This window comes from Mustela lutreola, chromosome 6 (assembly GCF_030435805.1).
Source record: "Mustela lutreola isolate mMusLut2 chromosome 6, mMusLut2.pri, whole genome shotgun sequence".
Lineage (NCBI taxonomy): Eukaryota > Metazoa > Chordata > Mammalia > Carnivora > Mustelidae > Mustela > Mustela lutreola.
This window is the reverse complement of record NC_081295.1, coordinates 82,390,526-82,409,417: the sequence shown is the minus strand read 5'-3', so window position 1 is coordinate 82,409,417 and position 18,892 is coordinate 82,390,526. Positions and strand designations below refer to the sequence as shown.

General features: G+C 44.8%; 1 protein-coding gene across 2 annotated transcripts in view; it reads left to right on the top strand.

The window, feature by feature from the left end:
• Positions 1-343: 343 nt before the first annotated feature.
• Positions 344-18,892, top strand: part of SLC35F1 (solute carrier family 35 member F1) — a 394,657-nt gene continuing 376,108 nt past the window's right edge. For both annotated transcript variants that reach the window (XR_009354673.1, XM_059177729.1), the window contains exon 1: positions 344-1,054. Coding sequence is in view for 1 of the 2 variants with exons in the window: in XM_059177729.1 (XP_059033712.1) it covers positions 882-1,054 (173 nt within the window). In the remaining variant the exon portion in view is untranslated. The remainder of the gene's footprint in view (positions 1,055-18,892) is intronic.

The window sequence follows — 18,892 nt, the reverse complement described above, 5'->3', positions numbered from 1 at the left end:
CGGTGAGTGTTGGAGTAATAGGATACTGGAGTTTGGGTTTTTAATTCCGGACCAGCGCCTTGTCTTCGCGTCCCGGCGCTGTCCCGGGAAGGTGGTGCTAAGGTTCCGCGGTGTCGCGGCAGGAGCGGGTAGTCGCCTCCAACTAAAGGGGAAGGGCCTATCCCCAGCCTCACGCGAACAACAAACAAAGGACAACAAAACAAATCCTAGCAACCCCGAGCTAGGCAGGGCCACGGTGGACCGAGGAGAGGAGGGTCGCGGCAATGATGCGCCTCGGGAGCGCCCTCTGGCGAAGACGGAGCGCGTGTGTCCCCGCCCTGGCCCCCCTTCGCCGCCGCCGCCGCCGCGGCGCCCCCGCCCGGCTCTCCGGGTTCACTCTCGGTCTCTCACTCCGTGAGACACAGACGGCAGCTTTCCGAGCGAGCGGGGGACAGGCTGAGGCGGCGCCAGCACAACTGCGCCGCTCGCCCGGAGAGGACCTGGGCGCCGGGAGAGAAGGCAAAGCCCGGAGCCCCATCCCCTCTCTCCCCGGGGCTCTCCCGAGCCGACGGGCAGCTCGGCGGCCGCGCGCGGCCCCCTTTGCGGCCACTTCGCGGGGTGTGCCAGGACTTGGGGAGCGGCTCTGGAAGAGCCGGGGCGGGAGAAGGCGGCGGCGGAGAAAGGGGGCGCGCACCAGGACGGGAGAGGAGTGAGTGGCGGGCTGGGCGGCGGCGGCGGCGGCCGTAGCCGCGGGTACCTCCCGGCCTCGCCGCTTCGCAGGCAGCACCGCCTCCCGGGCCGCGGCCGCCCGGCCGGGTCCTCGGCGCGTTCCCGGGCTCCGAGCCGGCGCACGATGCGCCCGGCTGGGTTCTGATCGCCGCCGCGCCGCCGCCTCCGCCGCGATGATCCCCCCCGAGCCGCCGCAGCAGCAGCTGCAGCCGCCGCCGCCGGCCCCGCCGAACCATGTGGTGACCACCATCGAGAACCTGCCGGCCGAGGGCAGCGGCGGCGGCGGCAGCCTGTCCGCCTCCTCCAGGGCTGGCGTACGCCAGAGGATCCGCAAAGTGCTGAACAGGTGAGCGGCGGCGGGGGCGCGGAGCGAGGGCTGCGGGAGCCGGGCCCGGGGTCTCGCCGGACCCCCGGCGGCCCTGAGGCCCCTTGGGACGGAGTCGCGGCCGAGGGACACTGAGGAGACCTGGCGACGACGCGCCCCGCGCCTGCTGGGAGGCCGTGGCAGCTTTGTCCCAGAGCGGGCAGCCCTGGGGCGCCCGGGCTGCCGGCTGGTCCGAGGCGGGAGTTCGGGGAGAGGCGGGGTTTGCCGCCCGGCTGCCGTGTGTCTGCACTCACACCCTCGCACACGCGTGTTGCCTCGGTCCCCTTACCCACTCGGACCCCAGCTTTGCGCCCAGGGAACAGGGGGGACCCAAGGGTGGCCCGGGCGGAGGCGGGAAGACGCGGGGCTGCGGGGATGGCGAAGAAGTCGCCGGCCTCGCGCTGTCGCCCGCCGCTGCCGGATGTCTCCAGCCTCCACGCGAAGGGATGGAGTGAGTCGTGGCGACCGCCCGGGCGGGCAGGAGGGGACCCACTTCTGTCTGACGCTCCAGTTGCCGCTCAGACTCGTCCAAGCTGAGACCAGGGAACGGGAGGCTGGAGGCCTGGATCAGACCCAGGCAAAGTGCAAAAATGTTGCGAGAAGGGTGTGAGCAGGAGGGGCCCGGTGATTCCAAGGCGGGCTAAAGCCAGAGGAGGCGAGCGCAGATCGCCGGCGCCTCCAGTGCTGGAATCTGCGCAGTGAATGGATCAAGGACGAGGCTTTTTAGGCTGCAAACACAGGTTGACGTGAAGATGGGGCCCCGGGTGCCCCTGACTCAACTGTTCCGTGGAGGCGACTTTTTCTACTTAAGGAACTTGAAATGGTTGAAGAGCTGACACTTAAAAAACCCCGAGGATTGGTTTTGTGTGTTTTTATTTAAGTGCGTGTGCGCTTTTTTGGTGCATGTGTGCGGGTAACTCTTAAGGTCGCTCTGTTCGTACAGGTTTCTGTGTAGCACAGTTTTGGGTGGCCGAGACTCCCCATAGAGCTATGGGGAATTCACATAGAACTCTATGGGGCTTAAAGCTGTAGTAGGAGCACAAAATATGCACAGAAATAGGAGCTGAAAGATGGGAGTATGGTTTAATTCAGGTATAACAAATCCCAAACCATTCCGGTCCTTTGCAAAGACTTTAACATGTACATTAGCTTATTTGTGGGTACTTCAGTATGTTTCCTTTTATCAGCAAACAAGAAGCAATTCACTGGGAGTGAGACAGGAGTTGGTAATACAAAGTCAAGATTCTACTTTCCTTTGAGTTGTAGCTTAGGATAACACCTTCCAAAATATTACATTTAAAAGACAGTGGCCAAAAGTTGGATCAAGAAGATGTTGGCTTACTACATGCTCTATAGGTTTCCTAGTCTTCACGCACACCTGTGGTTTTTTGAATCGTAAATATCTTGGCATTGGATGTTTAAATTTTTAAGCAGAGTATGTTAAATATTAATATCCCTCATCAAATTGGAAAAAAGCGTGATGCAGTCGTTCATTTATCTTTGCTTGATTACAAGTTCTTATTGATTCTGTGCAAATTGATATTTAATGAATCTTAGAGTCCAGAATAAAAAGATCACTGAGGAGACTTGGCTGTCATCATTTCTCAGCCAGTAACTAGCCATGTGGCGTGGGGCAGAGCTGCACATCTCCCCGGGGGCTTGGTTTCTGCATTTGTAAAACATGTTTTATAGTACTTGTCTTACCGCTCTTGTCATGAGATAATACTAAAGAAATACTAAAGAAACACCTGGACGAATATAAAACTCTACATAATCTCATTTCTTCAGCAGCTTTTTTGTTATCTGAGGTGGGTTTGTGGGAGCATCATAGGCAAATGAAGTCTTAGTATGTCATAAATAGAATTTAGTGTATTACTAAGCCTTACACAGTGATCTGTGTGACATGAGTTGTACTATTCCTAATTTACAGAGGAAGAACTTGGACTGAAAGATTGAGTCAGTGACATGTCATCTCAGGTCCCTCTGTGAATGGGAACATACCCAGGGTTATAACCTCTCCACTTCAATTAAAACATCCAGTTTTCTTTCAGAATTCTATAGAATTTTCAATATAATATTTTATATTGAGTTAATGGTCTTCCCTTGTACTTAAAGGGACAAGAAGAACATATTTCTTCTGAGAAGGAGCATCTTTGGTATGAAGACTGAAAAAAAAAGTCAGATTAAATATAAAAATCTTGATGGAATAATTTCATTAGCATGTTGATGAGTTTGGCTTCTGCACCATGATTATGTCTACAGGAGGTCATTGGTAGTGGCTGATGAGTGACTGGGCTCTACAAACAACAATACGGGAAGAAAGTAGAATTTTAGAGCTCTCGTGCCAGAATGTAGGTGTGGTTTCCCTCTTGTCTGAATCCTCCAAGTAGGTTGGATCAGTCAGTAATGTCCAGCAGGCTGGCCCACTGGGGCCAGATCATAAGCATCTCTGTTCATTCTCTCAAAGCTTAAAATCCATTCTCCCCGGGGCGCCTGGGTGGCTCAGTGGGTTAAAGCCTCTGCCTTTGGCTCAGGTCATGATCCCAGAGTCCTGGGATGGAGCCCCACATCGGGCTTTCTGCTCAGCAGGGAGCCTGCTTCCTCCTCTCTTTCTGTCTGCTTCTCTGCCTATTTGTGATCTCTGTCAAATAAATAAATAAAATCTTAAAAAAAAAATCCACCCCCCCTTCTTTTTCTTCTTCTTTTACTCTTCCTTTTTTCTTAATGATTCTATATCCTTCACCTGTATTGCTCTATCAACTTACTATCCTCTGGGTTTCAGTTGCTTTTATTTATTTATTTATTTTCATCTGCTTCTGGCATGGAGCAGCTTAGCTGTTAGCAGAAACTGAAGTTGCAAAGCTGGAAGTTTAGAGCCAATATTAAAAAAAAAATCTCTCCAATTTTTGGCATGCAGATATATGGTTGGCAGCATTCTATTGCTGTGAGCTGGCCAGTAGTCTCTTCAGTGACAGAATGGGACATTGCACCACTGTTAGTTAGCTCTTAGAATCCCATTGGGCCAAAGAGGCAGTACTGACAGACTGACAATGGTGCCGTGAGATGGGGAGCGTTAGACTACAAGCAACTTAAGCCCTGTGATTTGCCTGCCATTGGTGGAAATCTGTAACAATAGCTACCTGTCAACCGGAGGAAGAAATGCAAATACATATGCTATCTATATCTACCCAGGGATAAGTTTAAAAAAAAAAAAGTACTGATTAATAATTAATTAAAGGTACTTGCTGTCAAGAAGCATAGACTGAAAAAGGTAGTGTTATCTTAATGAAATCTGCTTGACATTATTCTGCATCATTTCACTTTCCTCAGTATAGCCTCTCATCCTTTCCCCTTCTTTACAGGCTTGTAGAGTTGGATTGCTGCGTTTTGTACGTAGCAGTTGGGGCATCTCACTGATTACTCACTTTCTATATAGTGATGAGTTTAGAATCTGATAGAATCCAGGATTTTGGTGAAAGAGGAGGTGCTAGGTAATTTTTTGAAACCAGTTGATGGGATGTGTCTCATTCTTCTCCCTGTGGTATTCAAATTTGTTTTGGCAGTGGGATGCAAGAAATCCAAGATGGCTCTAATGCTGAAATAATTGTTACTTCTTTAATTCCCAGAGATTTAGAATAATGTATTGGTTTGAGCATGGAACAAAATACGGCAAACTCTTCCTCACTTATTTCTTAGCGTGGAATAGTATTTATTACCCTGTCACAGGCAAGCAAGATGTGACAAAAAAGAAAACATTTCAAGGGCAACAGTTGATGACCCTTTCACAAAAACTGCTGAATACTGGTATGGTAGAAAAATAGAGGAGTAGATGCTGGTCTGTATGGTATCTGGAGATTTGCTCCTCTAAAATGATTACTTAATGAAAGGTTTGTGAAAAACGAGTAAGAGCTTGTTTTGTATTTTGCGTGTGTGCGGTTTTATTTATCTTTTCAAGTTGAGTATTATTTTCAGATCTCAACAAAAATAACTGTGAATTTCTAGTTTTGACCCACTTTCTTCCCAAAAAGAGATTCATTGGGTTGTCTCAAGTTATAAAGGGGTTTCTATCTTTTTGAATCCTGTAGTGGGGATATTTAGTAGAATGGAACCACTAGTGTCATGCTGGGTCATCCATTCATTTGATTTGGAACTGATGTCCAACTTCTATTTTGATTCATTTTATTAATTTTATAATTTCTGAAAATTTTTGAGTTGAAGACCAAGAAACATTAAAGAGGAGAGCACTGGTAGCAGGCCTAAATAAAATCCACATATAAGATAGGTTAGTATGTGTATATAGCATTTATGAGTCATTAAATAAGGTGGACAGAACATGGTGAACTAACAGAATGGCTGCCAAGAACAGGAGTATGCTTGAACTAAGTATTAGGTACAGTTGATGAGGACATAATTTAGGTGATCCCTTTTTATCAAGTCAGAAGGCTCTTGTTGAAAAATTGATAGCGAAGCTCTTCCTCAAGCTGCTTCTTCTAACAGATGTCAGAATGAAAGGAAAGACCAACGAGTGATGAGGATAATTGATACACAGTATTCCAAATTGAACCGAGTGGTATGATTAAAAACAGACATTTCTAAGATCAGTAGTAAACAAAGGATGTCGAAGGATGCATTTATTTTTAACCAAAGAACAAAATTATGAAAATAAAAGATCATCCTCTATAGTTATTTTTTATACAGAGGGCTTGGAGAAATGAGCATTTATATTAAAGTGGTATTTGGTTTACTTGGGATAGAGATAAAATATTTCCAAGTGATGTGTAAGAAAATGGGTGCATCTTTGTGTAATTTTCCTTTGAGCTTTCACCATCTCAAGATCCTTCAGAGTCCAGGGCCACCATAATAGAAATCTATTTTTACTGTACACTGCTGTAATAAAAACGATATAGGAAATTAAGTTGGCTGCCCAGATAGTTCTAAAGTTGCCTAATGCAAGAGCTGATTTATTATTTAATTGCCATTTCTCATAAAAGTAGAATGCAGAATGTGAGAATACCACCACCAGGTTTTAGTTTAGCTTTCTCATTCATTTGAGTTCGGGCCAATGAGCACCACTGTACCTTTTTCAAACACATTAATTCTTGATTATGTTTCTAAAAAAAGTATGGTTAAGAAGTTAAACTCCAGTAGCCACATGGAAAAATATCTCACAAATGCTCCTTTCTTTCTTCTTCTTCTTCTTCTTCTTCTTCTTCTTCTTCTTCTTCTTCTTCTTCTTCTTCTTCTTCTTCTTCTTTTTAAGATTATTTGTTTATTTATTTGTCAGAGAGAGAGAGAAAGAACGAGCACACACACAGGCAGGTAGAGTGGCAGGCAGAGGCAAGGGACAGGCAGGCTTCCCGCCGAGCAAGGAGCCCGATATAGGACTCAATCCGAGGATGCTGGGATCATGACCCGAGCTGAAGGCAGCCGCTGAACTGATTGAACCACCCAGGCGTCCCTGGCATATTTCTTGACTGTAGCATGAACATATACAAGTATAAATTCATATTCATGTTTTTTTAAAAATTTTATTTATTTATTTGACAGAGAGAGAGAGATCACAAGCAGGCAGAGAGAGAGGAGGAAGCAGGCTCCCCGCTGAGCAGAGAGCCCAAAGTGGGGCTCGATCCCAGGACCCTGGGATCATGACCTGAGCCAAAGGCAGAGGCTTAACCCTCTGAGCCACCCAGGGGCCCCATATTCTTGTTTTTAATGGCCAAACCACATGACATCTTTAGTACCGTTAAGTGTATAATACAGTAGTGTTATTTGTGTGCACATTTTCATGCAGCATATGTCTAGAATTTTATCATCTTGCAAAACTGAAACTGAATCCATTAAACAACTCCTCTTTCTCCCTTCCACGCTGACCCTGGCAACCAGTATTCTACTTTTGTTTCAAATTGTTTGACTTTTCTGGATACCTCATGTAAATGGAATCATGTAGTGTTTGTCTTTTTATGACTGGCTTAATTCACTTAGCATAATGTCCTCATGTTGTGCCAACTGAGAGAATTTCCTACCTTTTTTAGGCTGAATAATATTCCACTGTATGTATATACCACATTTTCTTTATCCATTTATCTGTTGATGGACATTTAACTTCTTCCATCCCTTAACAATGGTGAATAAAGCTGCAATGAGCATGAATGTGAAATATGTCTTTAAGATCCTATTTTCAATTTTGGGGGATATGTACCCAGAAGTAGGATTGCTGGATCATATGGTGATTCTATTTTTATTTTTTGGAGTTTTTCATAGCATTGGCACCATTTTATATTCTCACTCACAGTGTCTAAGAGTTCCAATTTCTCCACATCCTTGCCAACACTTGTTACTTTGTGTGTGTGTGTGTGTTTATTGTGGCCATCCTCAGGGTTATGAAGTGACGTCTCATTGTGGTTTTGATTTGCCTTTCCCTAATGATTACTGATACTGAGCAGTTTTTCATAAACTTTTTGGCCATTCGTATGTCTTTGGAGAAATGTCTACTTAAGACCTTTGCTCATTTTTAAATTGGATTTTTGGTGGCTTTTCAGTTGTTGAGTTGTAGGAGTTCTTTATGTATTCTGGATATTAATCGCTTATTAGATATAAGGTTTACAAGTATTTTCTCCCATTCCATTGGTTGCGTTTATACCCAGTTGATGTTGATGTTTATTTGTTCTTAATCACTTACTGTGTGCTGAGCCCTGTTCTGGAGGACACATAGATAATAAAACATGATTCTTAGCCTGAAGGACCTCAAAATCTAACTGGGTAATTGGGCACATGTTCTGCTACTGGGAGTAAATCATTATAAGCTGTAACCTGAATTTTTATGGAAAATATCTTATTGTATGTCTCCCCATATCGAGATACTAGAGTCTTATAAATAAGTTGTTCAATATGCAGTCCATATTAAACTTCTTATTCTACCATTTTGACTTTATACAGGGGCTACTTGTATGTACAATAGTTAAGAAGAAATTTCATAGGAAATATCAAAGAAAACAGGAAAATAAATATGTCTTAGAAAGTGTTCTCTTAGAAAAACATCACGCCTCAGTCAGTGGCAATGAAAGTAATTTATTTAAGGATACAATTATTAAAAATTTTTAATGATTATTTTCTATTGGATTTAAATTCCAAACTTACTCTGAAGAAATTTTTTTTAAAGATTTTATTTATTTATTTATTTGAGAGAGAGGGAGCCAGCTTGTGCACACGAATTGGTGGGAAGAGCAGAAGGGGAGGAAAAAAGCAGGTTCCCCCCAGGGCCCATCCCAGGGCTCCATCCCAAGGTCCTGGGATCATGACCTTAGCCGAAGGCAAACACTTAAGGGGCTGAGCCATCCTGGTGCCCCTGCCTGAAGAAAATTTATGTATGTGACTCTGTGATGGTTAAAAAATACCTTAAATCCCATTTTGCAAGCTCTGATAATATGTACCACCAGTTCTTGCCATTTTAAAAATGAATTAGGGAAACCTACTATAATTGAATAAACACTAAAGGATTCAAAAAACCAAATCAGTCTAATTATTTAGATTTAGAGTTAAAGGGCTATAATTCCTAATCATTCCTGACTCTGAGATAGCTAAAGTACTGATCCATTGTATAAGACAAACACTTTACTGTTTTCCATTCATTCATTCAGTATTTATTGAGTTCTTCCTATATGTTGGGCACTACAGGATCACAGCAGTGGACCAGACAGGTATGGGCTGAAGAGGACTCTTGGGTGCCATTGGTAGACTTTCTAACTGTTATTACCCTTTCAGTATAATTTATCAAGGGGACAATTTAAGTAAAGTAGAAATAATGGTAACATACATCACCTCTCAAAAATGATTAGATTTTCAAGCTGATCTAACAGAGGTGTACAAAAAAGCCTCATAATTTAGCTGTTTCACCTATAGGCAAACTACTCAAGAGGAAGACTGAACCCATAATAAAATTACTTGAAGTGTACACAGAGTCCAGAGGTAGATCTTTCCTGATGAATGTAGTACAATTTGTTTCACCCAGAACTTAAAAAAAAAAAAAAAAAAAGGAGGAGGACTAGCTAGCCATAATGTTTATCTACCTTCAGAATATTAGGAGAAAAAGGAGAAAAGATTTGAATCCCATCCTGCCATTGCAGGGTGAGCCTATCATTAGGTCAGTGCCATGTAAATTAAAAAAACAGAATTTCCTAAAAAACAAGCAAACAAACAAAAAAGGAAAATACTTTCGTGACAATATGAACATTGTGAACAATAGGAACAGCTTTAAGTGACCTTGAACACATGGACATATGTCACAGGTAAGAGAGATTTCAAATAGGGCAACAGCATGAGCATGAGTTGGGGGAAGGACTGCATGCGTTATTATGTAATTTGATACAACCTAACGAATTAAAATTAGCATTTAGACAGCAGATCAGATTCTTAAATCTTACATTATAAAGTATACATTTTATATTATAAAACCTACAGCATGTGTTCTTATAATAACAATAGTGGTTATATTATCATCCTTTTATAGATAAAGAAACCAATTTTTGCGGCCATACAGCTTAGTGCTTTTGAATGGCTACAGAGGATGGAGAGCCCACACTAGATGGGAGACAGGGCAGGAAGGTTCAGGGATAGCATTTTCCCTTGGCATGGAGCAAGGGAAAGCAGCCCTTAGCAAGGGCTTCCCTTAGCAAGGGCTGCTATAACAAGATACCATAGACTAGGTGGCTTAAACAACAGTTATTTCTCACAGTTCTGGAGGCTGGGAAGTCTGAGATCAGAAGACCAATCGAGTGAGGGTCTGGTGGGGCCTTCTTGACTTGTAGTCAGCCATCTTCTCCTGTCTTCAGTCTGTAGTGCAAGAGAGCAATCTCTCTCCTGTTTCACCTTGTAAGGGTACTAATTCCATCATGGGGACTCCACCCCAGTGACCTCACCTCAGTCTAACCACCTTCTGAAGGTCCCACCTCCAGATACCATCACCCTGGGGATTTGGGCTTCAACTCATGAACTTTGGGGGGACATAAACTTTCAATCCATGGCAGAAAGGGGGTAGTAGAAAGGATGAAGCCAAGTATGGGGTAAACGATAGTAAGAGGAGTAAGTGTCCAGTTTGACAGTATTATGTGGAAGGGAAAAGCAGTGGAGTGGAGTAGGGTTAGAATTGTGGGGTGGAGACAGACACTGGGCACTCTTAGGTGCTCTGATAAGGAGTGAGACTTCACTCCAACTCTTGCGGGTTATTGAATAGAGAAAGGACATGATCAGAGATGTGCCTAAATGTGATATTCTGAACACAATCTGTAGGACAGAAGGAGAGGGGATGACCGAGGTAGGGAGACAAGTTAGGGACTACCATAGCCATTTAGGAGAGCAGACAAAGGAGTCTAAAGGGGACAGAGGCAGGGACAGGGAAGTGCTGTGATTTGGACAGAATCTGGACCAAGATCAGGAAGAAGAAGATTAGATTATTTTGGAGAAAGTACCCAAGAGTGCCTACAACATTGTGGGTGTTTTAATACTTGTTTTACAAAGTGGTATTTAAAAGTTGTTTTGAGGAAGGGATCTGCTCACCATGGCAGAAGAGACCTAGGGTATTGCGTGAACTACCAGCCTGCCAGGAGGACAGCAGCCAGACAATCAGAGTGTGGTCCCAGGACCTGTGCTGGTTCAGAAACTGCATAACCAGAATGTGACATGAATAGACATCGACAGTGAGCATTTAGAAATATCTATAGATAGCCGACAGAACTTTTATGTCTTTCCTTCTAATATTAAAAATGGGGTCATGTATTTTGGTAAGTTTTTGGGTTTTGCCATTTTATTTTTCTAGTAGCTGGTTTTTAAAGTTGCATTTCACAAAAGCATTGCCTGCAATGAATGGAAAGGAACAACTGATATCTTATAGTACATAGTTTGAGAGACACGCACTGGTCCCAGCCCGGTATCCAAGAGGGAGCAACTGGGAGTCTGGATTCAACAGTGAACCTAGAAGTGCATCTAGTCCCAGGGTAGGGGTTCCTTACAGCAGTAGCATTAGGCTGGTGCTAGTCACGGCCTTGGAAATATCCCAGCTGGTGCTATGAAGGCAGTACATTAGCTCAGAGGGCAGCTACATTAAGTATCAGGGACTCAGCCCAACAGCCTGGGTGGGTCTCCCACCTTAGACGCTAGGCAGGGTAACTTTTACAAGTAAGAAGTGGTATAGCACAGCACCCCAGTTCTGTGAAATGGGTTGTAAGTGGAGATGCTGCCTTTCAGGGATCACGAGGTGAAAGAAAGCACATTCTGAGTGAGAGAAAGGAGAGTCAGGGTTCCGTGGCTGCGGGCATGAGGGACAGAGCCACTGTTAGGGCTTCATTTCAAGCTCTGAGGAGCAGACACTAGGAGCTCTGCAGCCATTCGTCAGATGATGACTGTGCCGCGTAAGAAGCATCATCTGGAGGGGCGGCCGGAATAGCTCAGTTGGGAGAGCGTCAGACTGAAGAAGCATCATCTGGATATTGGGGATACCGCAGGGAGCACGGCATAAAAGACCTCCACTGTCATGGTGACTGCATTGGAGTTGGGGCAGGCAATGAGCAAATACTAAGAAAGCTATCCTGTTGTGCTAAGTACTACACAGACAGTTAAAGTGGGGGGAGGCAACAGAGAGGCAGTGGGTGGTGCTTTGACTTGAGGGGTCAGAAGAGGCTTCTCTCTCTCTCTCTCTCTCTTTCGTAACACTGAAGCAAAGACTGGAATGATCAGAAGAACTGGCCACTTGAAGGTCACTCCAGGCTGAGATGCTAAGGTGAGACAAGCAGGAACAATGTACTGAAAGAGAGGGAGACTAAAGTGCAGGATGGAAGCGAGCAGAGGAGGGGAGGAGCTCACAGGGGACCGAGGCATTAGATCTTTTAGGGCCTCAGAGGCCAGGAGACGATTTTGGGTTTTATAAGTGGGAGGGGGAGCAACTGGAAGGTATTTAGCAAAGGAGTAATCTGGTTAATGTTTTGGAAAGACTATTCTAGCTGCTCTTGGAGAATGGATTATAGGAGAGGTAAGCGGTTACTGGAGGAAAGGAGGTGTTGGAGGCTTAGACTGGAGGGTGGCAGTCGTGGTAGAGAGAAACAATCCTGTTTTGGAGTGATCTGCGCTGGGAGACGGAGTCCATGGGACTAGGTGAGTGACTTGAAAAGGCTGCTGAAGGAAAAGGATAAAACAAAATTCCACTTTGGGGGGCTTGAGAAATTGAGTGAGTGAAGGGGCCTCTGTCTTAAGATGGGAAGGACAGGGAGAGTAACATATTTGTGGGGAAAAAGTCAGGCAATTGCTTCTGGCAAGTTCTTTTAGAAATGTCTAGTGGAGATGATGTCCAGTGACAGCTGGAGTCTGGGTTTCTGGAGAGAACACGGGGGCTGGGGATTTGCATTTGGGGGTCACCGGGTGGTCCTGGGTGAGATCATCTGGAGAGACAAAGTGAGATAGCGGAAGAGAAGGGTCCGTGGTCTGTCTGGGCAGGGCATCCACCTCTGAGCTAAGGACCTGGAGGAGGAGAGGTCTGAAGGAGGAGAGAAAAGAGAGAGTGTGGTATTCAGACGCGTAAGGGAAGAAAGGAGGGAGGGAGGAGATAAAGGGTGCACAGCGCTGAAGTCATCAAGGGAAGGAGACAGGAGTAGGCAGTGGCTCAGCAAGGTGGGAACCTTGGGGGCCACGAAAGGCACAGGTTCAGTGTGGTGGTACGTGGAAGCCTGAATGGAATGGATGGGGAGGGAAAGTGGGGGAGGCCTTCAAAACATAACTTCTGAGAAGTTCTTCTCTAATGAGGGGCAAAGGGAGAGTCTCTTAATAGAGGAGATAACACCAAAGGTCTGTGTGCTCATGGGGATGGTAGTGTGTTAAGGGGGAAGTTGCATGTGTGGGAAGGAACAAGATACGGAACGGAAGAGGGGAGAGCCTTGAGAAGGCTAGTTGCTGGGATCCAAAGGAAGGGGGGAAGGTTGGACACTCTCCATGGTACAAGAGAGGAACACAGCATGTGGGTGTAAATGAAGGTGATTTGGTAGATTTTGATGGGAATAAAAGTCCGTTTCTGGCTGGGGACTTCTCTTTCTCTTCAAGCTCTAAGGCAAGGATATCAAGGAAGGTATGAGAATGAAGGAGCTGGGTGCTGGGAGGGGTGTAGGACATCAGTGCCGAGGGAAGTGGGTCCCAGTCATTTTGAAGAGTCAGAGAGGAAATATACGAAAGAAGTGGAGTAGGATTGAGGGACAATGCTGTGTGCTTATTTGACATTTGTGGGGGGCGGGGGGATGACGTAGGGGGTGTGATGGGCAGAAAGAAGTCTGTCCTGGATAGGGTTAACTCAGAAACAGATCTGGGCCCAAGTGACACAGGAAGCAAGAACCCTCTGTGAATTCAGCTATGAGAAAGTCAAGATATTAGTACAGGGCACACCTGGGGAGCTCAGTAGGATTTGTGTCCTGAATACATCTGGGAATAGGGTGTGAGAGACACAAGAATTAAAAGTCACTCAGAGATTTTGTGTCTGGGCTGTTAGCATGATGGTGTCCCCTTCAGAATGTGATCGATACGTTCTGTCTCAGGCAACTGACTTAAGTTTTAGGCTTCAATTTTCTCATTTGTACATTAGTTAAACTAATCCTACCCCTTCATTTCCTGTTGCATTTTGGGGATTTTTAAATGAAATAACATCTGGGTGTGGGCTTGGAAAGCCGCCAAGCACCATGCAGTTGTTATCCTTGTCACAATATTCAAAGGGGAGTGGGGTCTTCAGGGGTTTGAGCTGCCTTCAGGCTCCTGACAGATGCCAACTGGTGCCCTCAGCGTGCGGAGGCCTTGAGTGCAGGCCGCAGGCTGGCCTGCTGGTTTCCCTCCTGAGCCTTGTCAGTCAGAATCTGAACGGGAACCCACCCACTTGTGAACAAAGCACAAGTCTTTACTTCAGTGTATTCCATTTGTTGAAAGCTAGATATGATGATGATGATGATGATGATGATGATGATGATTTGGTTTGTTTTAAGAAAGCCTCTTCTTGGGAAGGCTCACGTGGCCGAAGGTGTCAGTCCCGCTGTCTGGTTGAGCCTCTCAGAGCTTAATCGCTCTGAGAGGCTCAAGGCTTCCAAAGTAGCTGTGGTGTGTAAAGGAGTTCAACAGGCTTCGGGGAAGGGGTTAGTGCCTCTTGAACTGGGAGGTTTCAAAATGAGCGTGGGCCTAAAAGGCTCCATAGAGGCCGGCAGTGGGACAGACAGAGCGGCTCAGAGGGAAGGGACAGAGCAGCTTTAATGTGCTAATGAGGGGAAGCCCAGATGCCAGCAGGATCAGAGGAGCTCTTTGTGATACTGGGTTCCTGAGGATGGCTGGAGTCTCTGTCCCGATCTGTATCCTGCTGTAGGCAGAAGAAACACTGTGCTCTCAGAGAGGGTCCTTTCCTCAACAGATAGCCTTATAGACCACTCTGAAGGCCGGTGGGTGGTGAGGGGCCTCGGAAAATCCCAGGGTCAGGTGACAGCTTGAAAACAGGGAGGCTGTGAGGTGGGGGGAGGTGAGTGTGGGAGGACAGAGGAAGGGTCGGGGAAACTGTTCCGGATGGTGTGTGTAGTCGCAGAGAGACTAAGATGGATATTTGCAGCTAATTACAAAATAAATTACAAGATTAACCGTTGTCCCTCCAGTGCTGCCAAGCATGGTGAGGGCATCCAGGCCTGTCCAACAGGAGGTGATGAGTCTTTTGAAAACGGCGCAGGGCAGTTTCTAGCTAGTTATGGAGTAAGTCTGAAACATCATGAAAACCAACCAAACAGAAACCACCACCATCACCCAGTGAGCGCTGGAATGAAATTCATGGTCTGGTTGCTTCATTCAGTGATTGCTCTGGAATTCCTCGTAGGGAGGGGTTGGAAGCAGGGTCTTGAAGCTGACTGTGCATAGCATGAACATAGCATTTTAAAGATTGTGTGTTTAATATGATGTACTATGTATATTATTTTCCAAATAATGATTATTTGTAATCAGTCTTTGTCTACCTGTCTTTTTCTCTCTTGCTCTGTTTTTCATTCTTACTCTCTCTCTCACACACATACACACATTGATGGATGATAGTTTTCCATTGGAATAGTTTGTCTTTCTTATTTGAAAACAGCCATCACATTTCCTTACCATGCTTTTTTGGGGGGCTCAGAGTTGGTTCAAGAAGAATGCTTTATTTTTAACACGTTTTATTTTTATTTTGGAACTATACCGAATTAGTATCATCTAAGAAAATAAAAATATTCTGTGTGGAATGACCTATGAACTAGCTCTACCTGAGAATGTCCCTGGGCCTACAGAATAGCCACCCAGCCTGCATTTCCCTGAGCCATAAATGGTTTTATTACAATACTCCAGGCTCCGGGTGATAATGAGTCTGGTGACTTGACTTTAAAAATTTTCCCTTTCCGCCTGCTTTGATTCTAACAGTTTGTGTGATTTGTGTTTTTCAGGCAAAATTCTTCTACTCCCCCTTGCTCTCTTCCTCCTCCTTGTCCTTCCTTTAAAAAAAAATTCCTCTTTCCTCGATGCGTCCCATTTATTTTGTGCACCTCATGGGATCCATGCATTTTGGATTGACCTTCCCTAGTGAAAGCTGGGCGCTCTTGATCCTAAAGAAATATAGGCAATGAGGTGCTTGCTTGCGCTGGTTTTAGAAGATAGATCATTTGCAACTCTAATGCTGATAAATGGACTCATTTGTGTCCAATGCAAAGGGACCATAATTATTACCTCCCTAGCCCCAAAGTTAATTGCAACCTGAGACTGTGCCTTTGACTGTGACTGAGGAAAAGCACCATTTAAAGCATTTATAGCAATGGGTATCAGATCACTCATTTTGGATTCAATTTGTCAAAAATGGTGATTATGTAAAGTGTGCCAAAGGGAATGTATGCAAGTGTGGGCTGATGTGCCAGGACTGTTAGTGTGTTGGGCTGTGGATTGGTGAATGAGATACAACAAAAAACTTTTCTTACCAGATTGGTGTCTCCCGTTTCCCTTTGTCACAACTAGAAAGCAGTTCATTGGATTTAGGAACCATTGGATTTAGAGAACGCTCTCTGCCTTTTGGCTGCAACCGGAGAGGCAGGTAAAGGGCCAGAGTCTACAGTGCATCCTTTCTAAAAAAGGAATTTCCTTGGGCTGATGTACTCTCCCACAAGCTCTTCCAAACGGTGGTTGGGGAAGATAAGACATACACGAGGCACAGAAGATTTTTACGGGGGAATATACAAGGACATGGAATGCTGGTGGTGGGGTGGAGGGTGGAGGGAAGCCTTACAGAGAATTAGCCTTGCTTTTATATTACTGCTCTGCTGTTTTAACCATTAAAGTAATTGGCTTCATGAGGCATAGAATGTTGATTCTGGAGCCTCTTAAGGAAATGCTAGCAAGTGAACAAAGGAAAAAAAAAAAAGGCACAGAAGACATGTGATATATTAACGAATCAAAGACACCCTCATTCCTTGTCAGATTCCCCATTTTGGTGAATTGCTAGCACTGTCTTTGGAACTGCTTTGATCTTAGGGAGTGGATAAAGCAGAGCCATGCCTGGTGGTGCCTGGCACAGAGTAGGTACTCAATGGATTTTAGTTTTCATTTTTAAAAACTGATCAGTGGAAAGGGAGGGGATATAGACAAGTATAGAATGATAGTTTGAGTGGTGCCAGAGTTAGGAAAATACCAAGGTGTGCTACGTAAGTCCTACTCATAATTTAAAACTCCACACGTGTCTATGAATACTTCTCTCCTTAAAATTTTCAATTCTGTCCTGCCATGAAATTTTCCGTGCAATAATCCGTTGTAGAAATGAAAACAGAAGTCACTTAGAGATTGCTTTAGGCAGCAGAAGTTAAGAAGGGGGCTAGTCTGCTTACTTTAGCAACATAAGGCTCTGATCTCAGGGACCTCAGTTTCTTATCCACTAACAGGTTGTGTTGAGGACTAAAAGAACAGCATCTGACGTAGCACGTAGAACAGCATCTGACATATAGAAAGTCCTACTCAAACCTATTACTATTATTATCATTATTACTTGTTATTATCATCACTGGCAGGTATAAAGCCTGGGGAAAAGGGAAGAATGAAACCGATTGCCAAGATAACTGCATGAGAGTAGAGACCATGATTGGCTGATTTAGTGCTTTCTGCCCAGAGCTCCGCATAGCCCTTGAACATAACGTGTGTTGGCAGTACTTGTTCGATGAATTAATGTTATGCTTATAGTGATCTGGACAAGGAATGATAAGAGGAATATATGTACTTAGAAGTCCTTGCTCAAAGTATTGGTTGGATTTTTAGAGTGTGGGAGATTGTACCCCTAGAGAGCCATAAGTGTTTTTGGCTGGAGGAGAAGAACCCACAAACATGGGAAAGCAGCAGAGATCAGCTTTGCTGTCTTTGGAGTATTGTCCAGGGTTCCCCACTGGTGGGGTTGAGCATCACTTCCCAGAAGATTTTCAGAGGCGTACTGGTCAGTCAGTGTTCGAGAATGTATCTGTGCAACAGCTATGAGAATTTTGACGTGTCATTTGAGATACATGCTCAGTAAATCCCTGTACAGCTCTTATGGTATACGATTATATGTGACAATAAATCCCAAGGATCTTTTGACAAGTCAAATGAAATTTGTTTTTAAAGTATATAGGTGGCCTTTCTTCTTTGTTTGCTGGTACCTCCGAATAAAATGACAGCCCCGCCATTTCAGGAGTGGCTCATATGTGCTTGTGTCCTGGGAGCAAAGAGCCGATGCCGACAGTTAGAGTTCCAACCCAAGAGTTATTTGCTACCTCCATATATTTAGATCATTCCTGCCAAGGTGGACTCAGGATAATTTGAGAAGTTATCTGCACTGGAGTAGAACGGAAATCAGCATAATATTTTTTCTAAAAGTGTCTGTTAGCTTAGTTGGCTTCTAAATTTCTGCTCCAGGACCCACAGATGCAACACATCAGGGAGCAGGCCAGTGCCATCGGGTTACTCACTGTCACAGCCTTTCCCCCTCCTCTCTCCGGCCTCTGTTGCATCACTAAGGCGGGACGTTTTATCCGCTGTGGAGTGATGAGACTTCTGCTTTATGACATTATCAAAGATCTGCATACATAAAAAAAGAGTAATGAAGTCATTTGGCTTCCATTCTTGCTATCATTTGTATTGCCTCTGCGCAGGGTTGAGTGAAGCAGTTTCTGTCGCTGCTGTAAGCAATAAGCCTCGAAATGTTAAATGCTGACTCAACATAAGCATGTCTGCAGAAGAAGATGATTAACTTGAAGAGAAGCTAGTGTCAGCAAGAAGAAATACAACCACATATTCAAAAGGGATATGGAGTATTTACATGTGATATTTTCAGGAGCTATTGCAAATAGAAAGAGAAAAATACAGTAGCGTTAGCTGGAAATAAGTGTACTCTTTTGTGTCTATCCTTGGCCTTGGAGATTTTTTGTCCTTCAGAGTCTCTTGATGGTTCCATCACTAGTGCATCCATTTTGTTCCAGATGGTTCTTATAAGCCTATTAGTTTTTGGCATTCGTCTGGATTCTGGGGCTGGCAGATTGTTGTCGATCTTGGGACAGGCACAGTTCCTAGGTTGGCCCCATTGGATTGAAGGGAAGCACTAACTTTAGATGGCGGGGGAAGAAATTTCTCTTTCCCTGTTGGATTTGATCAAGGAGACATCCGTCTTGCTACTGGCTGTTACTGTCAGCTACCTTATGACCATGAAGGAAACCAGCCTTTGAGTGTCACTGATGCCAAGGACAGCAGAGTGGAGACAGAGAAAGTGCCCGCATCCTTGAAGATAGTCTCGGGCAG